This window comes from Pseudophryne corroboree, chromosome 6 (assembly GCF_028390025.1).
Source record: "Pseudophryne corroboree isolate aPseCor3 chromosome 6, aPseCor3.hap2, whole genome shotgun sequence".
Lineage (NCBI taxonomy): Eukaryota > Metazoa > Chordata > Amphibia > Anura > Myobatrachidae > Pseudophryne > Pseudophryne corroboree.
In genome coordinates this window covers 463,522,801-463,549,277 of record NC_086449.1, presented here as the reverse complement: position 1 = coordinate 463,549,277, position 26,477 = coordinate 463,522,801, and the positions used below count along the sequence as shown (strand labels likewise).

Here is a 26,477-nt window from a genome sequence, read left to right as displayed (position 1 = left end):
GTAGGGAGGGTAAGGAGAAGCATTAACAGACTGGCTAAAATGTATCGGGATTCTGACCGCCGGCATTCTGACTGTCAGGTTCCCATAACAAACCCCTTGCACCATCTGAAGATTGCAGTAGCCCATACATGCAAAATCTGGGAAGCTACTCTTTATGAATATTATTGTTACATACCGTCCCCATAGAAGACTTTTGGGGTGGCTGATGTGAGTTCTGATATCTTCTGCTTTCTATTTTGATACACTCAAGGTTATTTCTCTGACGTCCTAGTGGATGCTGGGAACTCCGTAAGGACCATGGGGAATAGCGGCTCCGCAGGAGACAGGGCACATCTAAAGAAAGCTTTAGGATCACCTGGTGTGCACTGGCTCCTCCCCCTATGACCCTCCTCCAAGCCTCAGTTAGATTTTCTGTGCCCGACGAGAAGGGTGCACACTAGGGGCTCTCCTGAGCTCTTTGTGAAAGTTTTAGTTTAGGTTTATTATTTTCAGTGAGACCTGCTGGCAACAGGCTCACTGCATCGAGGGACTAAGGGGAGAAGAAGCGAACTCACCTGCGTGCAGAGTGGATTGGGCTTCTTAGGCTACTGGACATTAGCTCCAGAGGGACGATCACAGGTTCAGCCTGGATGGGTCACCGGAGCCGCGCCGCCGGCCCCCTTACAGAGCCAGAAGAGCGAAGAGGTCCGGAAAAATCGGCGGCAGAAGACTTTCCTGTCTTCAGATAAAGGTAGGCGCACAGCACCGCAGCTGTGCGCCATTGCTCTCAGCACACTTCACACTCCGGTCACTGAGGGTGCAGGGCGCTGGGGGGGCAGCGCCCTGAGACGCAATAAATCGATAAACCTTTTATGGCTAAAATAAATGCATCACATATAACTCCTGGGCTATATGGGTGCATTTAACCCCTGCCAAAACATACAAGAAAACGGATGATAAGGACGCCGAGAAAGGCTCCGCCCCTATCTCCTCAGCACACTGGCGCCATTTTCCCTCACAGCTCAGTTGGAGGGAAGCTCCCTGGCTCTCCCCTGCAGTCACTACACTACAGAAAGGGGTTAAAAAAGAGAGGGGGGCACAAATTAGGCGCAGTATAAACAATACAGCAGCTATAAAGGGAAAAACACTTATATAAGGTTATCCCTGTATATATATATATATATAGCGCTCTGGTGTGTGCTGGCAAACTCTCCCTCTGTCTCCCCAAAGGGCTAGTGGGGTCCTGTCCTCTATCAGAGCATTCCCTGTGTGTGTGCTGTGTCGGTACGTTTGTGTCGACATGTATGAGGAGAAAAATGATGAGGAGACGGAGTAGAGTGTCTGTAATAGTGTTGTCACCCCCTGGGGGGTCGACACCTGAGTGGATGTACTGTTGAAATTGCGTGACAGTGTCAGCTTTGTATAAAAGACAGTGGTTGACATGAGACAGCCGGCTACTCAGCTTGTGCATGTCCAGACGTCTCATACAGGAGCTCTAAAGCGCCCGTTACCTCAGATACAGACGCCGACACGGATACTGACTCCTGTGTCGACGGTGAAGAGACAACCGTGATTTCCAATAGGGCCACACATTGCATGATTGAGGCAATGGAAAAAGTTTACACTCTTCTGATAATATAAATACCACCAAAAAAAGGGGTATTATGTTTGGTGAGGAAAAACTTCCTGTAGTTTTCCTGAATCTGAGAAATAAAATGAGGTGTGTGATGATGCGTGGGTTTCCCCCAGATAACAATTGATAATTTCTAAAAAGTTATTGGCAGTATACCTTTTCCCGCCAGAGGTTAGGGTGCGTTGGGAAACACCCCCTAGGGGGGATAAGGCGCTCACACGCTTGTAAGAACAAGGGCTCTACCCTCTCTGGAGATGGCCGCCCTTAGGGATCCTGCTGATAGAAAGCAGGAGGGTATCCTAAAATGTATTTACACACATACTGGTGTTATACTGCGACCAGCAATCGCCTCAGCCTGGATGTGCAGTGCTGGGTTGGCGTGGTCGGATTCCCTGACTGGAAATTTGATATCCTAGATAAGGACAGTATATTATTGCCTATAGAGCAATTAAAAGATGCATTTCTATATATGCATGATGCACAGCGGAATATTTGCCGACTGGCATCAAGTATAAGTGCGTTGTCCAATTATACCAGTAAAGTGGTCAGGTGATGCGGATTCCAAACGGCATTTGGAAGTACTGCCTTAACAAAAAAGGGGATGTACCCCAGGTCGCCGCTCAAAATAAGACGCCGTATTATCAGGCGCAGTCCTGGTTGGCAAGCGGACAAAAGGGTTCCTCTTTTCTGCTCGTGACAGAGGGAGAGGAAAATGGCTGCAGAGATCAGCCAGTTCCAAGGAACAGAAACTCTTTTCCGCCTCTGCCAAGCCCTCAGTATGACGCTAGGGCTTTACAAGTTCAGGCACGGTGGGGTCCCGTTCTCAATGAATTTCAGTGCGCAGTGGGCTCACTCGCAAGTAGACCCCTGGATCCTTCAGGTAATATTTCAGGGGTACAAATTGGAATTCGAGACGTATCCCCCTCGCCGTTTCCAAAGGTCTGTTTTACCGACGTCTCCCGCTGACAGGGAGGCAGTTTTGGAAACCATTCACAAGCTGTATTCCCAGCAGGTGATAATCAAGATACCCCTCCTGCAACAGGGAACGGGGTATTATTCCACACTATTGTGGTACCGAAGCCAGACGGCTCGGTGAGACCGATTTTAAAATATAAAATCTAAAATCTTTGAACACTTGCATACAGAGGTTCAAATTCAATATTGAGTCACTCAGAGCAGTGATTGCGAACCTGGAAGAAGGGGACTACATGATGTCTCGGGACATCAAGGATGCTTACCTTCATGTCAAAATTTACCCTTCTCACCAAGGGTATTTCAGGTTATGGTACAGAACTGTCACTATCAGTTCGGACGCTGCCGTAGGGATGGTCCACGGCACCCCGGGTCTTTACCAAGGTAATGGCCGAAATGATATCCCTTCGAAGGAAGGAAATTTTAGTTATCCCTTACTTGGACGATTCCCTGATAAGGGTAAGATCCAGGGAACACTTGGAAGTCGGTGTAGCACTATCTCAGGTAGTGTTGCGGCAGCACGATTGGATTCTCAATATTCCAAAATCGCAGCTGGTTCCGACGACTTGTCTTCTGTTCCTAGGGATGATCCTGGACACAGTCCAGAAAGAAGGTGTTTCTCCCGGAGGAGAAAGCCAGGGAGTTATCCGAGCTAGTCAGGAACCTCCTAAAACCGAACCAAGTCTCAGTGCATCAATGCACAAGGGTTCTGGGTAAAAATGGTGGCTTCCTACGAAGCAATCCCATTCGGCAGATTCCACGCAAGACTTTCCAGTGGAACCTACTGGACAAATGGTCCGGGTCGCATCTTCAGATGCTTCAGCGGATAACCCTGTCACCGGGGACAAGGGTATCCCTCCTGTGGTGGTTGCAGAGTGCTCATCTTCTAGAGGGCCGCAGATTCGGCATTCGGGACTGGGTCCTGGTGGCCACGGATGCCAGCCTGCGAGGCTGGGGAGCAGTCACACAGGGAAGGAATTTCCAGGGCTTATGGTCAAGCCTGGAGACATCTCTTCATATAAACATTCTGGAACTAAGGGCCATTTACAATGCCCTAAGTCAAGCGAAACCCCTGCTTCAGGGTCAGGCGGTATTGATCCAATCGGACAACATCACGTCAGTCACCCACGTAAACAGACAGGGCGGCACGGGAAGCAGGGGGGCAATGGCAGAAGCTGCAAGGATTCTTCGCTGGGCGGAAGATCATGTGATAGCACTGTCAGCAGTGTTCATTCCGGGAGTGGACAACTGGGAAGCAGACTTCCTCAGCAGACACGATCTACACCCGGGAGAGTGGGGACTTCATCCAGAAGTCTTCCACATGATTGTGAACCGTTGGGAAAAACCAAAGGTGGATATGATGGCGTCCCGCCTCAACAAAAAACTGGACAGGTATTGCGCCAGGTCAAGAGACCCTCAGGCAATAGCTGTGGACGCTCTGGTAACACCGTGGGTGTTCCAGTCAGTGTATGTGTTCTCTCCTCTGCCTCTCATACCAAAAGTACTGAGAATTATACGGCAAAGGGGAGTAAGAACGATACTCGTGGCTCCGGATTGGCCAAGAAGAACTGGGTATCCGGAACTTCAAGAGATGCTCACGGACGAACCGTGGCCTCTACCTCTAAGAAAGGACCTGCTCCAGCAGGGGCCTTGTTTGTTCCAAGACTTACCGCGGCTGCGTTTGACGGCTTGGTGGTTGAACGCCGGATCCTGAAGGAAAAAGGCATTCCAGATGAAGTCATCCCTACCCTGGTCAAGGCCAGGAAGGACGTAACCGAAAAACATTATCACCGCATTTGGCGAAAATATGTTGCGTGGTGGGAGGCCAAGAAGGCCCCTACAGAGGAATTTCAACTGGGTCGTTTCCTCCATTTCCTGCAAACAGGACTGTCTATGGGCCTAAAATTAGGGTCCATTAAGGTTCAATTTTCGGCCCTGTCGATTTTCTTCCAAAAGGAACTGGCTTCAGTGCCTGAAGTTCAGACATTTGTAAAAGGGGTACTGCATATACAGCCTCCTTTTGTGCCTCCAGTGGCACCTTGGGATCTCAATGTTGTGTTGAGTTTCCTAAAGTCACATTGGTTTGAACCACTCACCACTGTGGACTTAAAATATCTCACATGGAAGGTGACGATGCTGTTAGCCCTGGCTTCAGCCAGGCGTGTGTCGGAATTGGCGGCTTTATCATATAAAAGCCCTTATTTAATATTTCATTCTGACAGGGCAGAATTGAGGACTTGTCCTCAATTTCTACCTAAGGTGGTTTCTGCATTTCACATGAAGCAACCTATTGTGGTACCTGCGGCTACTAAGGACTTGGAGGATTCCAAGTTGCTTGACGTGGTCAGGGCCCTGTAAATATATGTTTCCAGGACGACTGGAGTCAGAAAATCTGACTCGCTGTTTATCCTGTATGCACCCAAAAAACTGGGTGCTCCTGCTTCTAAGCAGACGATTGCTCGTTGGATTTGTAGTACAATTCAGCTTGCACATTCTGTGGCAGGCCTGCCACAGCCAAAAATCTTAAAATGCCCACTCCACAAGGAAGGTGGGCTCATCTTGGGCAGCTGCCCGAGGGGTCTCGGCTTTACAACTTTGCCGAGCAGTTACTTGGTCAGGAGCAAATACGTTTGTAAAATTCTACAAATTTGATACCCTGGCTGAGGAGGACCTGGAGTTCTCTCATTCGGTGCTGCAGAGTCATCCGCACTCTCCCGCCCGTTTGGGAGCTTTGGTATAATCCCCATGGTCCTTACGGAGTTCCCAGCATCCACTAGGACGTCAGAGAAAATAAGAATTTACTTACCGATAATTCTATTTCTCGTAGTCCGTAGTGGATGCTGGGCGCCCATCCCAAGTGCGGATTGTCTGCAATACTGGTACATAATTATTGTTACCAAAAAATTCGGGTTATTGTTGTAGTGAGCCATCTTTTATAGAGGCTTCTCTATTATCATGCTGTTAACTGGGTTCAGATCACAAGTTGTACAGTGTGATTGGTGTGGCTGGTATGAGTCTTACCCGGGATTCAAAATCCTTCCTTATTGTGTACGCTCGTCCGGGCACAGTATCCTAACTGAGGCTTGGAGGAGGGTCATAGGGGGAGGAGCCAGTGCACACCAGGTGATCCTAAAGCTTTCTTTAGATGTGCCCTGTCTCCTGCGGAGCCGCTATTCCCCATGGTCCTTACGGAGTTCCCAGCATCCACTACGGACTACGAGAAATAGAATTATCGGTAAGTAAATTCTTATTTTCTCGTACGTCCTAGAGGATGCTGGGGTCCACATTAGTACCATGGGGGTATAGACTGATCCACCAGGAGCCATTGGAACTTTAAGAATTTGAGTGTGGACTGGCTTCTCCCTCTATGCCCCTCCCACCAGACTCAGTTTAGAAAATGTGCCCGGAGGAGCCGGTCACAGCTAGGGGAGCTCTACAGAGCTTTTCTGGTTAAACTCTAAAAATAACAACGAGGGACTAAGGGGGGGAGCAGTGTCTGCCCTGCGGGATCTGTGCCACTGTCTCTGCTGACTGGACACTGAGCTCCAGAGAGGGGTCTGATCGTTCTCCGCCACAGGGGACCGCTCGCCTCAGCAGCATGCCGCCAACCCCTTACAGTGCTGAAGAGTGGTGAGTGAGACACCGACACCCCCCCCCCCCCCCCCCCCTAGCAAGCGGGGGGCCAGTGTGAAGATGGTGGCAACGGGGTGTGAGAGCAGTATTAACGGCGCTCCTGTGAAGGTTCAGATGCACATGGTGCGGTGAGGGGCGCCCTGAGCCAGCGCTTACCTCAACACTGGTCCACAAGTCTGTCGGGGTCCGCGGATCTTAGCCGGCAAGTTTTACCTCAGGCCAGTATAATCTATGAAGAGCGGGAAGACAGCACCATTAAGGGTCGGAGCTTCTCCTCAGAGCGGTCCCAGCAGCGTTCCAGCGCCAATTTCCTGCCTGCACAGCGCTGGATGGAAGAACAGGTCCCTCCACAGCAGCTCCAACTGTCAGCTCACTGTACCAGGGGGCTGTAGATGGGGGAGGGGAGGCTGTAAACTGACAATGGGGTATATGCAATTGCAGTCGAATTGCAGCAAATGTCGAAACGGGGCATTTTCGACACAAAAAAAAATTGATTCGACAATGCAATAGAGTACTTTTCGTCAAATAAACGGCCGTTTCAAATTCGACTTTTTGCAATTCGACAGTTGTCAAATTCGACATGTCTGCAATGGTAAAAATGCTGCTTTTCGACAAAAGTATATTCCGTTGAAGAATGTCTATTCGACAACAGTGCTTTTCGACAGTCATTTCGTCAATTTCAGTCCGCCTCATTTTGCTGGCGGGATCGAATAATTTTTTTTTTTTAAAACATTGTATTTGTGTGTTTTTATTTTTTTATTTTTGTTATTGCTAATGGCATATCTATTTATATTAGAAGGGATTATGTACTTGGTTTGTCTATTAGGAGCCACAAATATAAAAAAAAAAAAAAATAAAAAAAAAAAAAAATATATATATATATATATATATATATATATATATATATATATATATATATATATATATATATATATATATATTATATTATATTATATTATATTATATTATATTAATTATATTTTTATGACCAAAATATGGAGAGATCAGAGCATTTTTTTCAGTGGGAATATGTAAAAAATCCTGAAAAAAAATATGCGTGGGGTCCCCCCTCTTAAGCATAACCAGTCCTGGTTGTAGAAATACGGGGGGGGAAAAAATGACAGGGGATCCCCCGTATTTTCACAACCAGCACCGGGCTCTGCGTCCGGTCCTGGTGCCAAAAATACGGGGGACAAAAAACGTAGGGGTCCCCCGTATTTTTAACACCAGCACCGGGCTCCACTAGTCAGAGAGAGAATGCCACAGCCGGGGGACACTTTTTTATATCTGTCCCTGCGGCCGTGGCATTAAATCACTAACTAGTCACCCCTGGCCGGGGTACCCTGGAGGAGTGGGGACCCCTTAAATCAAGAGGTCCCCCCCTCCAGCCACCCAAGGGCCAGGGGTGAAGCCCGAGGCTGTGCCCCCCCCCCCCCCCCCCACCTCCCATCCAAGGGCTGCGGATGGGAGGCTGATAGCCAAATGACAAAGAATATTGTTTTTTTTTTGTAGCTGAACTACAAGTCCCAGCAAGCCTCCCCCGCAAGCTGGTACTTGGAGAACCACAAGTACCAGCATGCGGGGGGAAAAACGGGCCCGCTGGTACCTGTAGTTTTATTGCAAAAAAAATACCCAAATAATAACAGTACACGCACACCGTGAAAGTAAAACTTTATTACATACATGCACGCCGACACACACATACTTACCTATGTTCACACACCGACTCGATCCCCTTCCCCAGTAGAATCCATGGGGTACCTGTAAATAAAATTATACTCGCAAAAATCCAGTGTAGATCTGTCCTCTTCTTGTTTGTAATCCACGTACTTGGCAAAATAATAAAACGCCAAACCCGGACCACGCACTGAAAGAGTATAATTTTATTTACAGGTACCCCATGGATTCTACTGGTTAAGGGGACCAAGTCGGCGTGTGAACATAGGTAAGTATGTGTGTGTCGGCGTGCATGTATGTAATAAAGTTTTACTTTCACGGTGTGCGTGTACTGTTTTTTTTTTAATTTGGGTATTTTTTTTTCAGTAGAATTACAGGTACCAGCGGGCCCGTTTTCCCCCTGCATGCTGGTACTTGTGGTTCTCAAAGTACCAGCTTACGGGGGAGGCTTGCTGGGACTTGTAGTTCTGCTACAAAAAAACTATTCTTTATTTTTGTCACTTGGCTATCAGCCTCCCATCCGCAGCCCTTGGATGGGGGGGGGGGGGGCAGCCTTCGTGCTGGTGTTAAAAATACGGGGGACCCCTACGGTTTTTGTCCCCCGTATTTTTGGCACCAGGACTGGACGCAGAGCCCGGTGCTGGTTGTGAAAATACGGGGGATCCCCTGTCATTTCCACCCCCCCCCCCCCCCCCCCCTCCCCCGTATTTCTACAACCAGGACTGGCTCATAGAGCCAGAGGCTGGTTATGCTTAGGAGAGGGGACCCCACGCATATTTTTTTTCAGGATTTTTTACACATTCCCACTGAAAAACATGCTCTGATCTCTCCATATTATTTTAGTCAAAAAAAAAAAAAAAATTCTTTTACAAAAATATATATAAATAATACTTGTGGCTCCTAATAGACAAACCAAGTACATAATCCCTTCTAATATAAATAGATATGCCATTAGCAATAAAAAAAACCACACAAAAACAATGTTTTTAAAAAAATTTCTTAGATCTCGCCAGCAAAATGAGGTGGACTGAAATTGCTGGTTGTGAAACTACGGGGGATCCCCTGTCATTCCCCCCCCTCTTATTTTTAAATCCAGGATTGACTCAAGGAGCCCGAGGCTGGTTATGCTTAGGAGGGGGGGACCCCACGCATTTTTTTTTTTTATTCCAGGATTTTTTACACACATTTGTGCTGTTCTTGAAGTCGAATCCAGGACGCACACCATCGTCAATTGGTCCGTTTTTCGACAGCGGGACCGTCTAATCCGTTTTTTATTGAATTTGTCGAGTTCGGGTCCCGGCGGGAGGGTGTCTGACTGTCGAATTCCAGCCGGAGTTCGACCGCAATTGCATATACCCCTGTGTCTCCTATTAAGGGATACAGCCTACGCTGGCAAGGGCTCTCCCTTTGCTGAAAGCGCTGTGTGTGGGTTGGCTCTGATCTGTGTCTCTTGCCATTTTTTTTTGGGGGGGGGGGGGACTCTGTCTGCCCCCACCTGTGTGTGTGTGTGTGTGTGTGTGTGTGTGTGTGTGTGTGTGTGTGTGTGTGTGTGTGGAGTGTTTGCTGGTCTCCTTTAGCTTTGTCCAGGGACACTGTCATATGCTGCAGAGGATTTATCCTCCCAGGATGATCCCATTCCATGTAATCAGGATAGCACTGGCTTAGCACAGATACCAGCAAGGGAACCAGAGTGGTTTTCCTCTATCAAATCTTGGATTTCTCAGATTTCTGACAGGGTTGCAAGTAATGAATCTGCAACCCAGGTATTACAGAGCTCTATTGCAGTAGATCCCTAAACGGGTCCATGTGGCATGTCCTTTCCCGGAGGAGGATAGGAAAAAACGGGAAAACCCGCCGATTGTTGACGCCTGTGTCCAGACTCTCAAAGAAGGTGGTTTTACCTGTTCCAGGATCTACCGCCTTAAAGGAGCCGGCTGATAGGAAAATTGATAACACGCTTAAATCAATGTATATTGCTTCAGGGGTCCTATTACGTCCCACTATTGCTACTGCATGGATTGCAAAGGCAATAGTAAAGTGGTCGGCTACCTTGCTTAAGGATTTGGATACGATGGATAGGGATGACGTTGCATTGTATTTACGCAACATACACGATTCTGCAGGTTTTATGGTAGAATCCATGAAAGGCCTGGCTTCCATGGCTGCGGGAATATCTTCCATGTCTGTTTCAGCTCGTCGGGGACTGTGGCTGCGCCAGTGGTCAGCCGACACGGAATTCAGTGGAAGTGTGGAGTCCCTACCCTATACAGGTCATGCTCTCTTTGGGGAAGCGCTAGATGCATGGTTATCCACCACTACAGTGGGTAATTCTCCGTTTCTTTTTTCCCTCAGCAGCACCTGCTCCGAAGAAATCTTTCTCCATCTGCAACGCAGTCCTTTCGGCCTAACAAGCCTAGAAGGGCCAGAACTTCCAATACCTTCTTTAGGGGGGTGGGGGTCGGGTTAAGTCCAAGAAACCTGCTGCTGCAGGTTCCTAGGAACAAAAGCCTACTTCGGGTACGCCAAAGTCCTCAGCATGACTGTGGACTGCACGCCCCGGTGGTGGGGCCAGTGGGAGCGAGACTCGGACCCTTCAGCAATGTCTGGGTATCGTCCGACCTGGATCCCTGGGTGGTAGATGTTGTGTCTCAGGGATACAGGCTGGAATTTCAAAGTCTCCCTTATCGCTTTTTCAAGTCATGCTTGCCAACTCTGTTGGAGGACAGCACTGTACTACAAGACGCTGTCCAAAAGCTGGTAGAGGCACAGGTTATTATGCCAGTACCACCTCACATGCTGAACAATGGTTACTATTAAAACCTTTTTGTGGTACCAAAACCGGATGGTTCGGACATGCCTATTCTGAACCTAAAATCATTGAACCCCTTTCTAAAGGAGTTCAAGATGTAGTCTCTCAGGGCGGTGATATCAGGTCTGGAAGAAGGGTAATTCCTGGTATCCCTGGATATCAAGGATGCGTACCACCACATTCCGATATGGCTGCCGCATCAGGCTTATCTCCGCTTCGCATTGCTGGACTGTCATTTCCAGTTCCAGGCACTGCCATTCGTCCTCTCCACAGCACCGAGGGTGTTTACCAAGGTGATTGCGGAAATTATGATTCTCCTCCGCAAGCAGGGTGTGAACATCATTCCATATCTGGACGACCTGCTAATAAAGGCATCATCCAAGGAGAGGCTGCGGCAGTCCATTGTTCTCACAATGCGACTGCTCCAGAGTCACGGTTGGATTCTGAACCTTCCAAAGTCACATTTGGAACCAACCCAGAGGTTGTCATTTCTCGGAATGACCCTGGATATGGAAGTGCAGAGGGTGTTTCTTCCACAGGAAAAGGCGTTGGTGATCCAAGACATGGTCCGGTATGTCCTGAAGCCACCCCGGGTGTCTGTTCATTAATGCATTCGCCTATTGGGAAAGATGGTGGCCTCTTAAGAGCTCGGACCTTCCAACTGGATCTACTGGACAAGTGGTCGGGATCTCACCTCCACATGCACTAGAAAATTTGTATGTTGCCAAAGGCCAGGATTTCACTCCTCTGGTGGCTCCAATTGCCTTACCCTCTGGAGGAACGCAGGTTCGGGATTCAGGGCTGGGTCCTTCTAACCACAGGTGCGAGCCTTCGGGGCTGGCGAGTAGTCACTCAAGGAGTAACCTTCCAAGGGCGGTGGTCAAGCCTGGAAGCCGGCCTGCCCATCAACATCCTGGAACTAAGAGCCGTCTACAACGGTCTTCTTCAGGTGGCACCTCTTCTGAGAAATCGGACCATTCAAGTGCAGTCAGACAACGTAACGGTAGCTTCCATAAACCGACAAGGCGGAACGAAGAGCAGAGCGGCAATGTCAGAGGTGACAAGAATACTCATCACAGAAAAGCACGCATTAGCGTTGTCAGCCATCTTCATTCTGGGAGTAGATAACTGGGAAGCAGACTTCCTCAGCAGACACGATCTCCATCCAGGAGAGTGGGGACTCCATCAGGAGGTGTTCAAGGAAATAACAGATCTTTGGGGTTTACCCCAAATAGACATGATGGCCTCTCGTCTCAACAAGAAGCTTCGACGTTATTGTTCCAGGTCGAGGGACCCATAGGCAGTGGCAGTGGCCGCCCTCGTGTCTCCGTGGGTCTTCCAGTCAGTGTACGTGTTTCCACTACTCCCACTCATCCCAAGAATCCTAAAGCTTATAAGGAGAACAAGGGTTCAAGCGATTCTCGTTGCCCCAGACTGACCAAGAAGGGCTTGGTACGCGGACCTTCTGAATCTACTGCAAGAAGAGTCGAGGCCTCTTCCTCTTTGGGAGAACCTGCTGCAGCAGGGGCCATTCGCCTATCAAGACTTACCGCGGCTACGTTTGACGGCATGGAAGTTGAGCGCCTGATTCTTGCTTGGAAGGGCATTCCGAAGAAGGTGGTTAATACCCTCATACAGGCTAGGAAAGGGGTAACATCTAAACATTACCATCGTATTTGGAAGAAATATGTCTCTTGGTGTGAGTCCAAGAAGTTTCCTACGGTGGACTTTCAACTGGGACCTTTCCTCCTCTTCCTGCAAGCGGGAGTGGATATGGGCCTGAGTTTGGGTTCTGTGAAGGTCCAGATTTTAGCCCTATCCATTTTCTTTCAGAAACAATTGGCTGCCCTCCCTGAGGTTCAGACCTTTTTGAAGGTAGTTCTGCATATCCAACCTCCCTTTGTACCACCTACGGCACCTTGGGACCTTTTAATGTGGTGTTGCATTTCCTCCAGTCAGATTGGTTTGAACCTCCTACAGGAGGTAGAGGTCAAATTTCTTACATGGAAGGCGGTCACTTTGTAGGCTTTGGCTTCTGCTAGACGCGTGTCCGAGCTGGGGGCATTATCCTGTAAAGCCCTTTCTTGATCTTCCACGAAGATAGAGCTGAGCTCCGGACTCGTCAGCAGTTTCTTCCGAAGGTTGTGTTGGCATTTCATATCAACCAACCTATTGTGGCGCCAGTGGCTACTGACTCCTCAATTACAAGTCCTTGGATGTCGTGAGGGCTCTGAAGATATATGTGAAGAGAACTTCTCGTCACAGAAAGTCGGACTCTGATCCCAAGAAAATTGGGTGTCCTGCTTCTAAGCAGACTATTTCTCGCTGGATTAGGTTCACTATCCAGCACGCTTATTCTACGGCAGGGCTGCCGTGTCCAAAATCTGTTAAGGCCCACTCTACTCATAAGGTGGGGTCTTCCTGGGCGGCTGCCCGGGGTGTCTTGGCAGTGCAACTTTGCCGAGCTGCAACTTGGTCTCGGTCAAACACGTTTGCAAAGTTTTACAAGTTCGATACTTTGACTGAACTTCAGATCATCAGAGGCCAATCAGTTCTGCAGGAGCCTCAACGTTCTCCCTCCCTCCCGTTCTGGGAGCTTTGGTACATCCCCATGGTACTAATGTGGACCCCAGCATCCTCTAGGACGTAAGAGAAAATAGGGTATTGGTTACTTACCGGTAAATCCTTTTTTCCGTAGTCCGTAGAGGATGCTGGGCGCCCGCCCAGCGCTTCGTTCTCCTGCAAATGTTATTTGGTTCAGTACAGCTTTGTTTTAGTTGAGTACTGCATTGTTACTTGGTAAGTAATGTTTCAGCTGTTGCTGAGTAGTTCAAGCTAGTTGACTTGACGTGCCTTGTATGTGTGAGCTGGTATGAATCTCACCACTGTCTGTGTATAATCCTTCTCTCGAAGTATGTCGTCTCATCGGGCACAGTTTCTAGACTGAGTCTGGTGGGAGGGGCATAGAGGGAGGAGCCAGCCCACACTCAAACTCTTGAAGTGCCAATGGCTCCTGGTGGATCCATCTATACCCCCATGGTACTAATGTGGACCCCAGCATCCTCGACGGACTACGAGAAAAGGATTTACCGGTAGGTAACCAAAATCCTATTTTAACTACCCTTAAATGTGTAAACAGCCATTTATGTAGATAATACTTGCTAAAGTGGCCCTTTACCCTCTTGAAGATCACCAAAACAGTTTTTGAAATGTGATCAATATTCATAATGAATGTTCCCACAAGATCTGTTTTAAAATTAACCACTTGCCTGGCATGGTCATGTAAAAAAAAATATTTGTCGCATCATGTTAGAATAAGCCCAGCCTGGTTTGGTCATAATCTTCCAGGAGCTGCCAATCTCTGTGGGACCTCTCATGCTACTGATGCACCCATGGCTCCATCCCCAGTTGGTCCTGATTACTGCTGGCCACAGTTATCAAGGCAGCCCATTGATACCCCGCCCAGGTTTGCAGTGTGGCTCACAGTAGCTGTGTCTCTGTACTGCAGTGTGTCCTGATGACTGTAGCCACAGTGACTGAGCAACTCTGCATCACTCGCCACCTAGCAGCTGCATTGCAGAAGTGGCTTATGGTACCCATGGCTCTGCTGGAATCCCAGTGTCGCCTCCAAACTGTGGACCCTCTTCCAGGCATCACCACAGCAGTGATCCCCAGGAGCACCCACTACTTTTCTCTTTCTTTCTCTTTCTCTCTTTCTTTCTCTATACCAAATGAATACAGAATCAACTAAATAATGTTAGAGCATCAAACTTGCTCCCCTGTAGACATTTTGTCCCCCAGTGGCAACCATCTATAGGTGCTTGGGGTGATCTCATGGACTAACGCCATTCCTAGTATCTGGAGATCATTATTACGGGTTAGTGTAAAGGAAGCTGAATCTAAATTAAAGATGCACTGTCTCTGAAACTTAAGCACAAAAAAAAAGAAAATCATTATTTGCCTAATATGCTGATGGTGAGAGATGTTTGTGTAAACAGATCGAACGTCACAAGTGACAAAATAATTGTTTCCCCTTAATATCTTTTATGGTTGGAACATTTCAGCTGTATTCTTTATAACAATTTTCCTGTTAATGGCTTTATTCTATGTTCTCTTCTTTAGTAGATCTAAATTTAAACGTGTGTTTTTGTTTTTTTTTGTTTTTTTTTTGTGTGCACATGAGGGTCATTCCAACCTGTTCGCATGCAGCAATACTTCGCTGCAGTGCGAACGGGTCAGAAATGCGCATGTGCGATGGACGCATTGCGCATGCGTGTCTCGCCTGGCCATCGCCAGCCATAAAAGTGATCGCAGCGGCCATTGCAAGAAGACGTACAGTCGGGAGGCGTTCTGTGGCGGATACTCAGTTTTCCAGGCATGGTGAGTCCAACGCAGGCGTTTGGAGGGCGAATGTCTGATGTCACAGCCGGGACCTTCATTGCTGGATCCGTCACACTGGGTAAGTAGCTGCAGGGCTGGTCTTGTTTTACTCAAATTTTTTTTTTAGCATAGCAGGGCTGCACAAGCGATCGCAGCCCTGCTATGCTAAAATACACTCCCCCATAGGTGGCGTCGGGTTGATCGTGTGAGCTGCAAAAAGTTGCTACGTGCAATCAACTCGGAATGACCCCCATAGTCTTAATTATTTAAGGTAGTGGTCATATTCTCACTAAAGAGAGCTAATTAATTTCTCCAGAGTAGGGATAGTCAACCTTTGGTAATCCAGCTGCTTTGGAACTACAAATCCCTGCATGCCTTGACGTAGTTTTGCTATTAGGGTATGCTAACACTGGTAGGGCTGGCTGGGATGTGTAGTTCCACAGCAGATCTAGTGCCACTGGTTGACTACCCCTGCTCCAGTGGATGATCATCATCTCTAGCCAATAAAATAGGCATTTATAAATCCTTATGTTCTATAAACAAGTTTTGGTAGTTGGTGATCATTTCAAACTGTTCTCTAAAAGTTTTAATTTACTTTTCCTAGAGTATATAAATTTAAATATACTTTTGGCTTTTATTACTGTTGACTCGAGTTAGTTATTTTAATTATTTTTTTTTTTCACTGGGGCTAGTGGTGGCTAAATGCAGAATCAGAATGATCCTATTTCTCTTTACTTTTTTTTTTTCCCCACAACATTTCTCAAGGGAGTATCGTGAGGCGTGTGTGTGTGTCTGTATATGTTGCCTTAAGTGTCCTCTAATGCAAGCACAGTGTGAGCTCTAACTGGCTGCCTGACACCTGGACACAGCCCCTAGTCGTCATCCCCATCCCACCCGCAAGGGGAAGAGATTGCCCACTGTATGGTAGTTTCCCTATTACTGGTGGCATTTCCCCTGACTATTACTCTGCATTGAATTCCCTGCCATTCTGCTTCTTGCATCTCTGCACCATTGCACACGACAGTGGTCACCCGGGGAAAGCCACTGGTGGCTGAGGCTTTATGCGAGATAAAATAACTAGTGACACCGCGAAAGGCTGCTCCAAAATTCTAGTATCCATTTTTACTAAGTTAAATCTTCCTTCTGATAAGGCTATATGTCTTGTTTACAAAAAACGACGTTCCTTATAAATCTTGTAATCTCTAGCAGGGTATGACATCTTGTTCAATTTGTCAACTGAGTTCTGAGATTGGGCGGAAAATTTATTGAAGGTGTGTGCTTGTTTTGTTTTTGAAATTTTTGTAAAAAATTTTTTTTAATGTGTTTCAGGGGCTAAAATGCTTATTTACTAACAGATGATGGTACCTTAAATGTGTAGTTTAGCCCCTGAAACGCATCGATTTAGGTTAATGTAAAATAGTCCTTTAGTAAGAGTCTCTGCTTCCTATATCTGGGTTAAGGTGTTTCATCAATTCCTGTTATGCAGTAGATGGATTGCCCAATCTTTTTAACACTACTCCCCAGTGTTCCTCCTCCATGGTAGGCAGAAAGTGATGTTTTCATCGCTGTTGTGGCCAGCCTAGTCTCTGGGAGATTGTAAGGTTCTTTAGTGGGGAGATCACTACTGTTTCTGAGAGTCTGACATTCAACTAAAGTCTGTCTGTCCAATACATTGAATCACTGGACTATTTTAAGCAGGGGAACACAGGTCTATTTTGCTTATCTTTACTGCCAGTGATTGACCTGATTTTAAATTGTCAAAAGGATAGTCCTTATTGTGTTGCATAACATTTCTAAGGATGGGTCTCCTGCACAGAGTAGTTGGTATAAAGTAATCTGGTTTTGTTGGTGAACAGTTGGATATCCCTTAATCTCTTTGCCACAGAGGCCTTTCTAACGCCTGTGGTGAGCCTGTTTTTGGTACTTTTTGGGCTGGACATATTCCATCAATATTGGTAACAGTGCTAACACAACCAAACCAATTGTGGTGATCTACACATTATGAACACCACCTATTTTCATCTATGAAAAAAAAAAATATTTTCCCACATTGCACTTTAATTAAATGCACATAATATGTAGGAGTAGTAACCTTTTACGAACTGTACATCCTACTAAATGGGGGTACCCACATTATTTTCCTTCTGATTGATTTCCTATCAATGTGGGATATGATTGGGAATAGTAACCTGTGACGAGTGCAGCAGTAGCACAATGAGCCACCTTGCCCGAAGAAGTGGCTAGTGAAGCAAGCCCGTGAGGTTTCACGTTTCTAGTGATTGCGCTTAGATATGGTTAAACTTGCAAAATGCCACACAAAAAATGTCGACCTAATGACAGTCTATCTGCACAGTGTAGATCTTCTATACCACACACCTTCCAGATTAGGGTTTTCTGGAGATGTGGCAGAAATTTGGCACTGTAGGTAGGATCATCTGACTAGCAACACCACCTGGGTAGAGACTGTGTGTAAGTGGCCAAGCACTGCCATGACTGAAAGGATGCCATGTTCTTCCCAGGTACCCCTTCCACATCTAATGGAAGTTCTGCAATGCTGATATATCTATTTAAACTAGAAGTATTGTATGCAATTGAAGTCGAAATCTGTTGTCTCTCTAACCCCAAATTATTTGACAAGTCGAGGAATTCGACTTGTCGAAAAGCATGTGGACCGGCGGAATAGCTTCCGATCCGCATGCTTCTTTTGAAAACGGGGCCAAAGCCGAAAGGTTTTGTCCCCCTAGCAACCATTTTATTCGACTTAAAAAAACAAAAAAAAAAAAAAAAAGTCAAATTGCGGTCGGGAGGAGGAGACTGGGGAGAGCCGTGCTACAGCAGCGGCTCCAACAAGTGTAGCCGGAGGAGGTGTCACAGACGCCGCTCACAGCAGCGTCCACCCGGCACCAGCAAGTGAAACCTCGCTTGCTGGAGCTGGGTGGATGCTGCCGTAACACATTCTCCGGCCACTCTTGCTGGAGCCGCTGCTGTAGTGCTGCTCTCCCCCGTCTTAGCTCCCGCATCTCAATTCGCCTTTTTTTTTTTTTTTTTTTTAAGTCGAATTAAGATGGCAGTTAATAGCCCTTGACGGATCCATTCCGACGAATGCATGTCTGAATGAATCCGACCGTAATTGAATATACCCCTTCAATTGAATATACCCCATTGTCTTATGTATCCTCCTCCTTCCTTTTTTTTATTTTAATTTTTTTTTTCTTTGTATTTACATGCAGTTTGATTTTTAGCAAATGGTTTTTGAGAGTATAAGGCTGGGTACACATTTAAAAGTAAGCTATACACACACACTTATCAATCGGCCGCTCCATATCGGTGGGCTTTTAAATTCAGTCAGTGTTTGAGGTCCCTGCAGCTAGTCACACGTGCAGGTGCACCAATATATTTTTCAGAGATCTCTGCATTAGCTGTACTGCTGGACCGATCAGAGATGTCTGTCAACAATGTTCAGACATATCTGGTGTACACACCAGCCAATCTGTTTGCGATATAGCGTTCTTTATATTGACGAACAATATATCGGCCAATGTATACCCAGCCTATGACTAGTTTTATTTGTAGGCTATATGCACTTGCTTTATTATAAGTGATACATATGCTGTGTATACGGTTTGTCTTTCTCCCTTCTTTATGATGATATTTGACTAAATAGGAGCCTTTTTTTTTTTTTTTTTTTTTTTTTTTTTTTTTGAAGGTATGTATCCTCTCCATAATACTGTAACCCACATTAGTATATTGACTAACTAGGAATTGAAGGCTAAGAACAGTAGGTAGGCCAGGATCATTGGGAAAGAGGATAAGAAGGGAGGAGGGCACAAACCTACAGTAATGTCTATATGAAGTGTGATGGGCTTTTTAACAAAAGGGCATGGTCAACCAAAAGGAAGATTTAGGAGAGCAGTATAGAAGATTTCCTTGATTGTAATAGTGATGAAGTTATACCATTGGCTGAATATGGATAATGCTTCAGAAAGGTGTTGGAAGTGCCCTCTAAAATTTTCATCTAAAATGTAACATTCTGTAAAATGATTTCCAGGATATATGTGGTGGTGGTGTTGTTGTTATTTGTTTTAATATTTTTTTTTTGGTTTCTCTCCAATACAGGTTTGGGATATTGGTGGGCAGCCAAGATTTCGCAGTATGTGGGAACGCTACTGTAGAGGTGTTAATGCAGTTGTGTAAGTTCACATATTGCCTACAATTTCTATAGTTTGTATGCTCAGGCTTCGTTTATGTGGGCAGACTATTTGCTGTGTGTCCTGAAAATTTAGACTCTTTATCATGGCAATAAAGATTGTGGAGTGGTTGTTGGGGTGTGTTTTTTTTTTTTTTTTTTTAAATTCTTATGTGTATAATTTGCCAAACTAAGGACCCTATACTAGTTGGATCGCAACTCTCCATCCAACTGCAAAAAATACAATGATGCCCTGCGCATGTGCCCCAAACACCACTACAGTGCCTGAAAACAAGGTGATTGGCATCTGTATCGCCTACAGCTCACGAGAGAGGGATTGCAAAATCCCTCTGCATCAGGGCTGCACCATGGCAGGTAACTGCCATCTCTATATTAACCCATGCATGCAGGACCTGGAAAGCTACACTCTGCAGACCTTGTTAAACACTGTACCCCCAGAACACTATGGAAACCGCTGATGCGACTGTTGCGTTCAAGTGACTTTTCTCACTCCTACTGTAGCTTTCATTTTAAAATATATTTTGCTAAAAACATATATGTTGGTAAATTTAACCAATTTTTAACATTACTTGGCAAGTTATATTTTAAATATAAAAAATTCACACAGGACATAAGCAAATTGGGAAAACGTAACGGCAGTCATCAACTTCAGTCAAAATTTTCTACAAAATAATCGTGCGTAGGAGACCACAAATAGGTTGAACTCGATGGACAATTGTCTTTTTTCAACCTTAGATACTATGTTACTATATAACTGAATATTTATAATTAAAATATAGCCTATTAAAGCACACTTTCTCTGTGCAGGACAAACCTTAATCCTTTTTCTACATTCAAGTGACAATTAGGTTCTTAAACGTGTAGAAAACGGTGTTTCCTTATATTTTAAGGGCAAAATTATTAGTTAAATATGCCCCTTAATGAGTACATTATCTTTTCTGCTGGTAGTTCAGGACAACTGTGCTTACACTCCAGTATTTCTTTAACTGCATGATAAAACTATGACTTTGCAATGAAATGGTTTCTTGATCTCCTTTTCAGGTACATGGTAGATGCAGCAGACTTGGATAAAGTGGAAGCATCTAAATATGAATTGCACAGTTTGCTAGACAAGCCACAGTTGCATGGAATCCCTGTAAGTATAGGAAGGTTGGGTGGGTTTGTCTCCCCACCTGCACATTTCCACTGTTGTGGAACAAAACTTACTACTGGTCCACAGTACATCCATATGCCCAAGACCACCCTGTTCACTCTTGTACTAAACTAGATTTTTCTACAGCTTGGATTTCTTTACAAAAGACACAGCTCACTATGACAGCATTTTTTTCTCTCCGTTAAAAATTAAATCAATGGGGGATTATTTAGGGCATGTGTTTAACCACTCCTCCAAAATGTTAATATTGTACATAGGAATTGGTTTAGAACATTTCTGATTGGTTGGGCACATGTTGATACCAGCCCCAGAGCTAGGCCTTAGCTAGTTAGCACTCCAATTAGAAAACAGGGTGATTGCCCCCTCCCCCCCTTCCCCCCCCCCCCGTGTCAAACACAATGGTCGTAGATCTGCACATGAGCAGGGTGGTAGAATGGTAGAACTGCGTGATAAGCATGAGGCTTTGCTTAGAACCGCAAGAGAACGCGGCCCATTTCATGAAAAGTGACAAGAATAGGGCTGCGGCTATAAATCGCACCTTAATTTCTCTAACGTCCTAAGTGGATGCTGGGGACTCCGTCAGGACCATGGGGTCTAGCGGCTCCGCAGGAGACAGGGCACAACAATAAAAGCTTTAGGATCAGGTGGTGTGCACTGGCTCCTCCCCCCATGACCCTCCTCCAAGCCCCAGTTAGATTCTTGTGCCCGGCCGAGAAGGGTGCAATCTAGGTGGCTCTCCTGAGCTGCTTAGAATAAAAGTTTTTAAGTTAGGTTTTTTATTTTCAGTGAGTCCTGCTGGCAACAGGCTCACTGCTACGAGGGACTTAGGGGAGAGAAGTAAACTCACCTGCGTGCAGGATGGATTTGCTTCTTAGGCTACTGGACACCATTAGCTCCAGAGGGAGTCGGAACACAGGTCTCACCCTGGGGTTCGTCCCGGAGCCGTGCCGCCGACCCCCCTTGCAGATGCCGAAGTTGAAGAGGTCCAGAGGTCCAGAAACAGGCGGCAGAAGACTTTCAGTCTTCATAAGGTAGCGCACAGCACTGCAGCTGTGCGCCATTGTTGTCAGCACACTTCATACCGGCGGTCACTGAGGGTGCAGGGCGCTGGGGGGGGCGCCCTGGGCAGCAATGTATTATACCTTTTTTATGGCTAAAATACATCACATATAGCCCTTGAGGCTATATGGATGTATTTAACCCCTGCCAGATCTCACAAACTCCGGGAGAAGAGCCCGCCGTTTTAGGGGGCGGGGCCTATTCTCCTCAGCACACGGCGCCATTTTCCTGCTCAGCTCTGCTGTGAGGAAGGCTCCCAGGCTCTCCCCTGCACTGCACTACAGAAACAGGGTTAAAACAGAGAGGGGGGGCACTTATTTGGCGATATGATTACATATGTGAAAATGCTATAAGGGAAAACACTTGTATAAGGGGTTGTCCCTGTATAATTATAGCGTTTTTGGTGTGTGCTGGCAAACTCTCCCTCTGTCTCCCCAAAGGGCTAGTGGGGTCCTGTCCTCTATCAGAGCATTCCCTGTGTGTGTGCTGTGTGTCGGTACGTGTGTCGACATGTAGGAGGACGATGTTGGTGAGGAGGCGGAGCAAATTGCCTGTATTGGTGATGTCACTCTCTAGGGAGTCGACACCGGAATGGATGGCTTATTTAGGAATTACGTGATAATGTCAACACGATGCAAGGTCGGTTGACGACATGAGACGGCCGGCAAACAAATTAGTACCTGTCCAGGCGTCTCAGACACCGTCAGGGGCTTGTAAAAAGGCCCATTTACCTCAGTTGGTCGACACAGACACAGACACGGACACTGACTTCAGTGTCGACGGTGAAGAAACAAACGTATTTTCCTTTAGGGCCACACGTTACATGTTAAGGGCAATGAAGGAGGTGTTACATATTTCTGATACTACAAGTACCACAAATAAGGGTATTATGTAGGGTGGGAATAATCTACTTGTAGTTTTTCCTGAATCAGATAAATTAAAGTGTGTGATGATACGTGGGTTTCCTCCGATAGAAAATTATTGGAGGTATACCCTTTCCCGCCAGAAGTGAGGGCGAGTTGGGAAACACACCTTAGGGTGGATAAGGCGCTCACACGCTTATAAAAACAAGTGGCGTTACCGTCTCCAGATACGGCCGCCCTCAAGGAGCCAGCTGATAGGAAGCTGAAAAATATCCTAAAAAGTATATACACACATACTGGTGTTATACTACGACCAGCAATCGCCTCAGCCTGGATGTGCAGCGCTGGGGGGGCTTGGTCGGATTTCCTGACTGAAAATATTGATACCCTTGACAGGAACAATATTTTATTGACTATAGAGCATTTTAAGGATGCATTTCTATATATGCGAGATGCGCAGAGGGATATTTGCATTCTGGCATCAAGAGTAGATGTGATGTCCATATCTGCCAGACGATGTTTATAGACACGACAGTGGTCAGGTGATGCAGATTCCAGACGGCACATGGAAGTATTGCCGTATAAAGGGGCGTTCCATCGGACCTGGTGGCCATGGCAACAGCTGGAAAATCCACTTTTGTTACCCCAAGTCACATCTCAACAGAAAAGGACAGTCTTTTCAGTCTCAGTCCTTTCGTACCCATAAAGGCAGGCGGGCAAAAGGCCAGTCATATCTGCCCAGGGTTAGAGGAAAGGGAAGAAGACTGCAGCAGGCAGCCCATTCCCAGGAACAGAAGTCCTCCACAGCTTCTGCCAAGTCCGCAGCATGACGCTGGGGCCATACAAGCGGACTCAGGTGCGGTGGGGGGTCATCTCAAGAGTTTCAGCACGCAGTGGGCTCACTCGCAAGTGGACTCCTGGATCCTACACGTAGTATCCCAGGTGTACATTGGAAATTTGAGACGTCTTCCCCTCACAAGTGCCTGAAGTCTGCTTTACCAACGTCTCCCTCCGACAGGGAGGCAGTATTGGGAAAAAATTCACAGGCTGTATTCCCAGCAGGTGATAATCAAAGTACCCCTCCTACAACAAGGGAAGGGGTATTATTCCACACTATATTGTGGTACTGAAGCCAAACGGCTCGGTGAGATCTAAAAGATTTGAACAATTACATACAAGGGTTCAAATCAAGATGGAGTCACTCAGAGCAGTGATAGCGAACCAGGACGATATGGTGTCACTGGATATCAGGGACGCTTACCTACATGTCCAAATTTTGCCCTTCTCACCAAGGGTATCTCAGGTTCGTGGTACAGAACTGTCACTATCAGTTCAGACGCTGCCGTTTGGATTGTCCACGGCACCCCGGGTCTTTACCATGGTAGTGGCCGAAATGATGATTCTTCCTAAAAGAAATATGGACGCTTTCCTGATAAGGGCAAGGTCCAGAGAACAGTTGGCGGTCGGAGTAGCACTATCTCAAGTAGTTCTACGACAGCACGAGTGGATTCTAAATATTCCAAAATCGCAGCTTTTTCCGACGACACGTCTAATGTTCCTAGGAATGATTCTGGACACAGTCCAGAAAAGGATGTTTTCTCCCGGAGAAGAAGGCCAGGGAGTTATCCGAGCTAGTCAGGAACCTCCTAAAACCAGGAAAAGTATCAGTGCATCATTGCACAAGGGTCCTGTGAAAAATGGTGGTTTCTTACAAAGCGATCCCATTCGGTAGATTTCACGCAAGAACCTTTCAGTGGAATCTGCTGGGAAAATGGTCCGGATCGCATCTTCAGATGCATCAGCGGATAACCCTGTCTCCAAGGACAAGGGTGTTTTCTTCTGCGGTGGCTGCAGAGTGCTCATCTATGAAAGGGCCGCAGATTCGACATTCAGGACTGGGTCCTGGTGACCACGGATGCCAGCCTGAGTGGCTGGGGAGCAGTCACACAAGGAAAAAATTTCCAGGGAGTGTGATCAAGTCTGGAGACTTCTCTCCACATAAATATACTGGAGCTAAGGGCAATTTACAAGGCTCTAAGCTTAGCAAGACCTCTGCTTCAAGGTCAGCCGGTATTGATCCAGTGGGACAACATCACGGCAGTCGCCCACGTAAACAGACAGGGCGGCACATGAAGCAGGAGGGAAATGGCAGAAACTGCAAGGATTCTTCGCTGGGCGAAAAATCATGTGATAACACTCTCAGCAGTGTTAATTCCGGGAGTGGAAAACTGGGAAGCAGACTTCCTCAGCAGGCATAACCTCCACCCGGGAGAGTGGGGACTTCAGCGGGAAGTCTTCCACATGATTGTAAACCGTTGGGAAAAACCAAAGGTGGACATGATGGCGTCCCGCCTGAACAAAAAACTAGACAGATATTGCGCCAGGTCAAGGGACCCTCAGGCAATAGCGGTGGACGCTCTGGTAACACTGTGGGTGTACCAGTCAGGGTATGTGTTCCCTCCTATGCATCTCATACCAAAAGTACTGAGAATCATAAGAAGGAGATGAGTAAGAACGATACTCGTGGTTCCGGATGGGTCAAGAAGGACTTGGTACCCGGAACTTCAAGAGATGCTCACGGAAGAACCGTGGCCTCTACCTTTAAGAGAGGACCTGCTCCAGCAGGGGCCTTGTCTGTTCCAAGACTTACCGCGGCTGCGTTTGACGGCATGGCAGTTGAACGCCGGATCCTGAAAGGGCATTCCAGATGAAGTCATCCCTACCCTGGTCGAAGCCAGGAAGGATGTAATCGCAAAACATTTTCACCGCATTGGGCGAAAATATGTTGCGTGGTGTGAGGCCAAGAAGGTCCCTACAGAGGAATTCCAACTGGGTCGTTTCCTACATTTCCTGAAAACAGGACTGTCTATGGGCCTAAAATTAGGGTCCATTAAGGTTCAAATTTCGACCCTGTCGAATTTCTTCCAGAAAGAACTGGCTTCAGTGCCTGAAGTTCAGACGTTTGTAAAAGGGGTACTGCATATACAGCCTCCTTTTGTGCCCCCAGTGGCACCTTGGGATCTCAATGTTGTTTTGAGTTTCCTAAAGTCACATTGGTTTGATCCACTCACCACTGTGGAATTAAAATATTTCACATGGAAGGTGAAGATTCTATTAGCCCTGGCTTCAGCCAGGCGTGTGTCAGAATGGGCGGCTTTATCATATAAAAGCCCTTACTTAATTTTTTATTCTGACAGGGCAGAATTGAGGACTCGTCCTCAATTTCTCCTTAAGGTGTTTTCTGTTTTTCACATGAACCAACCTATTGTGGTACCTGCGGCTACTAGGGACTTGGAGGACTCCAAGTTACTTAACGTTGTCAGGGCCCTGAAAATATATGTTTCCAGGACGACTGGAGTCAGAAAATCTGACTCGCTGTTTAGCCTGTATGCACCCAACAAGATGGGTGTTCCTGCTTCTAAGCAGACGATTGCTCGCTGGATTTGTAGTACAATTCAGCTTGCACATTCTGTGGCAGCCTTGCCACAGCCAAAATCAGTAAAAGCCCATTCCACAAGGAAGTGGGCTCATCTTGGGCGGCTGCCCGAGGGGTCTCGGCTTTACAACTTTGCCGAGCTGCTACTTGGTCAGGGGCACACCCTGACTGAGGAGGACCTGGAGTTCTCTCATTCGGTGCTGCAGAGTCATCCGCACTCTCCCGCCCGTTTGGGAGCTTTGGTATAATCCCCATGGTCCTGACGGAGTCCCCAGCATCCACTTAGGACGTCAGAGAAAATAAGAATTTACTTACCGATAATTCTATTTCTCGTAGTCCGTAGTGGATGCTGGGCGCCCATCCCAAGTGCGGATTGTCTGCAATACTTGTACATAGTTATTGTTACAAAAATCGGGTTATTCTTGTTGTGAGCCATCTTTTCAGAGGCTCCTTCGTTGTTGTCATACTGTTAACTGGGTTCAGATCACAGGTTGTACGGTGTGATTGGTGTGGCTGGTATGAGTCTTACCCGGGATTCAATATCCTTCCTTATTATACACGCTCGTCCGGGCACAGTATCCTAACTGAGGCTTGGAGGAGGGTCATGGGGGGAGGAGCCAGTGCACACCACCTGATCCTAAAGCTTTTATTGTTGTGCCCTGTCTCCTGCGGAGCC

The 26,477-nt window shown here is 46.7% G+C and overlaps 1 protein-coding gene across 1 annotated transcript in view; it reads left to right on the top strand.

Moving 5' to 3' along the window:
- The window catches only part of LOC134932605 (ADP-ribosylation factor-like protein 8B-A), a 117,629-nt gene that overhangs the window by 45,496 nt on the left and 45,656 nt on the right, over positions 1-26,477 (top strand). Inside the window, exons 3-4 of the mRNA XM_063927170.1 lie at positions 19,200-19,273; positions 20,332-20,425. Of these exons, the coding sequence (XP_063783240.1) occupies positions 19,200-19,273; positions 20,332-20,425 (168 nt within the window). The remainder of the gene's footprint in view (positions 1-19,199; positions 19,274-20,331; positions 20,426-26,477) is intronic.